The sequence below is a fragment of the Phalaenopsis equestris genome, unplaced genomic scaffold (genome assembly GCF_001263595.1).
Source record: "Phalaenopsis equestris unplaced genomic scaffold, ASM126359v1 Scaffold000387, whole genome shotgun sequence".
NCBI classification, from domain to species: Eukaryota; Viridiplantae; Streptophyta; class Magnoliopsida; order Asparagales; family Orchidaceae; genus Phalaenopsis; species Phalaenopsis equestris.
Window position 1 is genome coordinate 579701 of NW_018164829.1, and position 6585 is coordinate 586285.

A 6585-nucleotide genomic window follows, 5' to 3' on the forward strand; every position below is an offset into this window, starting at 1 on the left:
GTGGAGTGAACTTGGTTTTCTTCATAACTTCTAGGCTAGGTTTTAGATTTTGTAGTTTTGGTCGGAGAGTAAGCTTATGGGCTATGTTGTTTCACATATTGATTCTTTTAGTTGCAAACTTGTGGCTTTATTCACCCCTTCTATCCTCTTCTATATCTTTTTCTATCTTTCTCTCCCTCTCCCCCTATCTCCCTGAGTTGTGGTGTTGCATGTACATGGGAAGAATGCAATGCAAGGTTGATTTTGAATCAGCTACTAGCCAGCCCTAACAGTGAATGCTTTCTGTAGTAAAGATTGTTTCAAAATATTTAAGGATAAATTACATTGAGATTGATTCTCGCCTTAATTAGCAAAGCATTTGGGGCAGCAAAACGAAGGGGTTAGATATGTCAATACATAAGAAATGGGTGGTATGTATGTAAATGGCCCAAATCAGAAATGTCTAATGGGTATATGATAGATTTATTTTTTTTCATTTGGCTTCAGCAGCTTCATGAGTTTTCTATGAACATAAGACCTTATGATAAATTTCCCGCCTATGCATTCTCGGCGATCCTTTATCATCCGTGCATTTTGATTTATATGGCTTTTCTTTTGATGTGTTTGAGGGGAGGCCAGAGGCCAGAAAATATTCTAAACCCAAAGAAGAAACAATTAGAAAAGATTACACCGGTATGTGAAATCTTTCCTCGTTCTACCTCGATTCTTTCCCGTTTATATTGCACATCTTTGCGTAAGAATTTGTCATCGTGTGGCAGTAATAATTTTATTTCATTAGCTATCATTGTATGCAATGTTGTTATTATTTCTTTGGGGAATATTGACTATCAAAACATAAAATTAATGTAGGCTGGATTCGATCCTAAAAGCTCAGTCTAGATATTCCAGTTGATTCCTGCATAACTGATTGTACAAACTTCAATTGAACAAACATTTTATGGATAAGTTTTATGATCAAATGATTGTAAGAGTTGAAATTGTTTAGTCAATCAATTTAAAGGCTGCCGAAGTGAATAAAGAATAGTTTTGTTCTTATATTAGTTGGTTAGGACTTCAATTTTTGAACAGAGAAGAATGGATATTGTTTTGCGGAGGGGAATGAATATTATTATACTTTTATTTGTAATTTTAATAAATTATTTCTTTTTTATTGGGTTTGTTTGATACTCATTTTTAAGTGAGATGTATATTCTTTTTTGTATTGTAATGAAGCGTTTTTTTTCTAAATTGTCAAATGCGTAGTCGTTATAGTTCTGTTGGAAAAAACAACGCTACACAGTGTCAGAATAGTCATTTATCCACAAACTCCTGCAAATCAGTTGTTTTTTAAACACACAAACCAAACAGCTAGACAGTTTATCTAGACTAGAGACAGAATGATTACTTATCTAGAAACAACTGCAAATCAGTTGTTTTTCAAACGCACTTTATCTAGAAACAACTGCAAATCAGTTGTTTCTCAAACGCACAAAGTAAACAGCCAAGCAGCTTATCCGGAACAACTGTTAATCAGCAGCTTATCCGGTGGTCGTTTGGATAAGCTGGATAAGCTGCAACTGTCCCAAACAGACCCTTAATTTCTCTCCTTAGTGAGCTGATATCTTCCTAGAATAACAAATTCTCTCAAAAAAACATTTATTACTTGAATCATGGTTTTTAATTTAAATGTGATTTGATATTTCCTTTTTTTCATTTCTTGACTATCCCTCTCTCCCGCTTATTCAAGTGAGCATGCAGGCATCATCTTTCTTCTAGGAATCTAGAGAGTAAATTGAACTAGCTGAGTTCTCAAAATAGGATCCATTTTAGTTTTGAAATAATTACCTTCTTATAATGTTATATTCCATTGTTGTGAATTAATAATAATGTTGAAGTTCCCCTATTTTTTTTTGATCCATGGTGTAATCATTAAATATCTCTAGGTATCAGATGGCATCTCATTCATGTGATATTGATTAGGAAAGAACGAAATGGAAATTCACCCGAGAAGATTAGAAACATCTAAATAGCTATTGGGACATCTAAAACTCTCGGAAAAGTAATTTCTCTTCAGGCACACCAAGCTTCTCGAAAAAGATCTCAAGTGCTACAAATCCTATCAAAAAAAATCTTAACTATTAGCCTGAGGGTGCGTTTGGGACAGCTTGCGTGTTTCAGGATAAACAGCTTATCATGAAACGTAGTCCGTGGGTCGACCCGCGGCCTACGTTTAGTGTAAAATGGAACAGCGTTTTCAGATAAGCAGACAAAACGCACGATCCAAACGGTACTGCGGCGTTTTCAAAAATGCCCCTGCACTTATAAGCTGCCCCAAACGGGCCCTTAATGTCATTAAACAATGAAAGTGTTACAAATTCAATAACAAAAATGAGCATTACTAACACAAGTTTAAAAAAATTGTCAGAACATTAATTAAGAGAATATAAATAAAATCAAATCTGGAAATAACTGCTTTCATCAAATGTTAGATTTTCTTCGAACATTAAATTAAACTTTAATTCAATTTTTGCGGCAAACACTACCAATAAATAATAGTCACTAAACTAACTTGAAAGGGTGAGGCACATCTATAGCTAACTTACAGAGAACATATTATGCTATATTCATAACCAGTATAGAGATTGGGTCAAATATTTTCCCTTTTATGGAACATCCAATTTAGCGGATCATATGGATACTTGCATGAATGTTTTATCCATGAGCAAAGTCATGGATGCTATCAAGTGGAGAGTATTCATCAACAGCTTCAAAGATTCAATAAGAATGTGATACATTCAACAAGGAAACATCCTATTATTTGCAAATCTTTCAGTATGACACCACTGAAAAACTTCTGAACAAGTTTGTTGCAAAAAGCAGTAAGAAGGGGAATGCAATAGAGAAACATGGCTTGATTCAACAAGGACAACCATAATGTTACCGAAAGAGAAAAGTCATTGGTGAGGATTTTATTTGTCATAAAGAGTTTGGCAGCACTTTCAAGTTTGTTATTGCCAAAACAAACCTCCAAAGAGCTCAGAGGAGATGCTCAGAAAGTTAACCATTACATAAAATACCTAAAAGTTCATTTATGAGTCAAAACAGCCAGACATGACAACATCTCCACATACTGAAAAAAATAAACTATAAGAACTTCTCTTCTCAACCCAAGAGGAGATTTAAGTAACTAGCTTCTCTAAACATAAAATAGGTCAGTATTAACACCAGTCATCTATAGACAATAAAAGGATTCAACATCCTATGCTCCCTACGGGGTATGTAGCATCAATCTCCCTTAAATCACCACTGGCTACTGCGAACAATATATTCTGCCAACCTACTCAACAAGTAAATAAAAAGGTGGAGAAGAACGATGGCCATTTGGGTTTGAGAGAAGAACATGAAGTCACTAATGATTCGACTTCTTATGAGACTGGTTATGAGTGGTGTATGTGTCAATATGAGAGAGGTGAAGCATATGGTGTAATATGAGCACGGGATTAATATCAGTATACTAAGTCCACAATAGAGATGAGAGATTTTTACTATTCGAGCTATTATGTACATAATGCATGAGACCAAAGGGATAAAAGAAAAAGAAGAATCACCAAGAAGAGTAGATTTATAGGGGAGGAAATTGTTGGCCTACATATGTGTGCCACAAACCAATTCGACCAATTAGGACAATAATGGAGAAAGATGAACACAATGTTGTAAAAGATTCACTCAAAAACATCATTGCTTGTATGAAAAAGGCACTCAAACATTGCATATTTCATAAAATGGACCATCCTATGTCGAAAAAGACACTTAAATATTGCTTTATTTAGAAAAAGATTGATTTTATTTTATTTTATTTATTTATTTATTTATTTATTTAAATGTACTTATTTATTGATCCCTTTTATGGCAAGAAATAATTCCTACATAAAAAGTTGCAGTAATTGGAAAATCAATAAATAATGCAGCAAAAAAGTAATTAAAAAAATATTGGAAATTCAGTCAATCCAACCTTCCCTCCGGGTTCTCCACATAAGCACACAGACAAGGTTTTCTTCCAAATGATGAATTAATGTAGATGAGTTCATCAAACTTCATACCATCTAAGGATTTCTTTTTAGTATTGGGTTACTTACCTTCTGCTAATGGAGTTCTAATGTATGTTATTTATTTGGTTGAGGCCTTCTCTATTTGGATTATTTTGATCCTATTAGGTTTTTAAACATGTTTATCTGCAAGCTTATCAGCAGTCAACGGAAATTCCACTACAATTGCTTGGTTTGTACATTAAAATGACTTCAAAACTATCTCTGCTAATCCCAAAGCCAAATTGAAAGATAGAGGAGTGATGTTAGGCTATAGCTAATTATAAAACCTATGCTGAAATTTTCAAATCACATTAGAAATGATTGGAAATGAAAGAATCACAAATCTAACCCAAATGGTTAGGATAAGGCTAGTCACGATGGAAATTTAGGATTATTTGACCTTATTCTATTTGGTTAGCATGCTGAAATAAATCCTTATTAACCCCAAATAGTCAAAATTTTCAACCATTTATATCTATAATGGTAGCAAGCTTGCTTACTTAAAAGTGTTTAAGGGTTTGTTTGGGATGATTGCAGCTTATTTTAAAGTTGATTATAAAATTGTTGTGGAAAGAATACTTTTGTAATGATGCGGTGAATGATATAAATGTTTTTTTTTTGTTAATTGGACAGCAACTTTCCTATAGTCATCACATTTTAACAAATTTTATTCTCAGTAGCAGCTTCTTATCACAAAATTTTTGGAAACATAATAGACAAACAGTAGTAAAACGAATGTATAACAATGATCTTAAAAGTGAAACGATAAAGCACATCAAACCCTTACATATAACAGTTGGTAGGGATATGATAGTAACAGGTATGTTAAAATAGCTGAAGCAATTTAGCAACTATGCAAAAATACACTGGCATGGAAAGCATAAGTAACACCAAGAATATATTTGCCCACCCCAAAGTCCGCAGGAAACTAAGGGTCTGTTTGGGTAGTTGTAGTTGTTTAAAGAAGCAGTTGTAAAGCTGCTGCAGAAGAAATTGCTTTTTAAAATACTATAATGGCTATTACAAAATTTATTTTATTTTAAAAAATCATATCGTAACTTTCTAACAGCCACTACACTTTAATAGTTCGGGTTAAAAAAAATAATTTTCTATCACAGAAATTTCTAAGAAACAACAGATAAAGAAATCCTCAAATAGAATTGTGGTGCCGGTATGAAAAGCAAAGCAGACAGAACCTTCGAGGCAATGCCACCATCAAGAGAATGGGATTTTCCATCCTCTCTCAAACCTGGCTACAGTTCCAAATAGACCCTAGAGGCAATGCCACCATCAAAAGAATGGGATTTTCCATCCTCTCTCAAACCTGGCTACACTTCAGTTACCTTGAAAGAAGCTCACAAAGGAATGCGCAAAACTGATAAACAAATAAAGGATGTTGCTTCGTGAAAAAGCTTAGTACTAAGCACAACAAAAGGTAAAAAATTCCAAAAGGCACCATGAATTCAACGTTGATAATGCAGTAACGGAGATATGGATGTGAGCGTGGTTAAGCGAAGGAGGGATTCATCAGATATAAAGAGAAAGGAGTACGATGTAACGCTGGTAGAACTTGCGCTTGTAGTGGTCGACGATGTCGGATCGGGAAGCCATGTGAGGAGGGATGAGAACGTTGGACCAGTACTCCGCCCAACGGGGATCGATTTCATACTGGTACGCCGCGGCGGCAATCTTTTTTATCCTCTGGGGGTCGTTCTCATCACCCATCTCCCCTTCTCCCCCTCTCCCCTTCTCTCTCTGTCACTCTCTTCCCGACTTGCAACGGGGAGGCTAGGTAAGAGGCAGCAGGGTGATACAGCCCGGTCTAAAAACTGCTCAAACTTTTTATTTATTTATTTATTTATTTATTTATGTACATACATACCACAGAATTCTTATGTTTGTAAAGTTCTTTTTGAAGTTTCTCCTTCAAAAGTCACGTTCTGCAATGAAAATCCTCCTCTTGCATTCTTACTCTTTCTGATCTAGAGACTTCTTAAAGCATTTGGTCACCAAACATCTCTTTCTCTGACGACTGTGTTGAGTGCGGTAGAAGAGGAGGCAGACACAATCTCAAACTAGAAAAAAATTTGCCTACGTAAGACGCACGCAGCGATGCGTGCGATATCCAATCAGAAGACGCCACATAATTTTCGGTGGACCCACTGCATTAAATAAATATAATAAATCGAAATAAATCCGCGTGTGGCCTGTTACCCGGCCCGTGGTGTAACTCGTTTGTACCTTGATCTGTAACTCCGATATACCCTTATTATATCTCCCGCGGTCGGCCTGCTGTAACCCGATTGTAACCGGGATATATTAGCCATGTACCTTCTGCGGTACAGGGCCATATAACGCGCTTGTAACCGGAATATACCCAAGATATACCTTCCGTGGTACAGGGTCATGTAACGCGTTTTTAACCGTGATATACCCCAACTATACCTTCCACAGGTGTAACCTGCCTGAAACCGCGGAAGTAGCTTTGTACTATCGTTGTAACTCGTTATATACCTCC

The 6585-nt window shown here is 35.6% G+C and overlaps 1 protein-coding gene across 1 annotated transcript in view; it reads right to left on the minus strand.

The window, feature by feature from the left end:
- Positions 1 to 5891, minus strand: part of LOC110026612 — a 30342-nt gene extending 24451 nt beyond the window's left edge. Inside the window, exon 1 of the mRNA XM_020727617.1 lies at positions 5619 to 5891. Coding sequence (XP_020583276.1) covers positions 5619 to 5792 — 174 coding nt within the window. The 5' untranslated portion in view covers positions 5793 to 5891. The remainder of the gene's footprint in view (positions 1 to 5618) is intronic.
- Between the last annotated feature and the right edge of the window lie 694 nt (positions 5892 to 6585).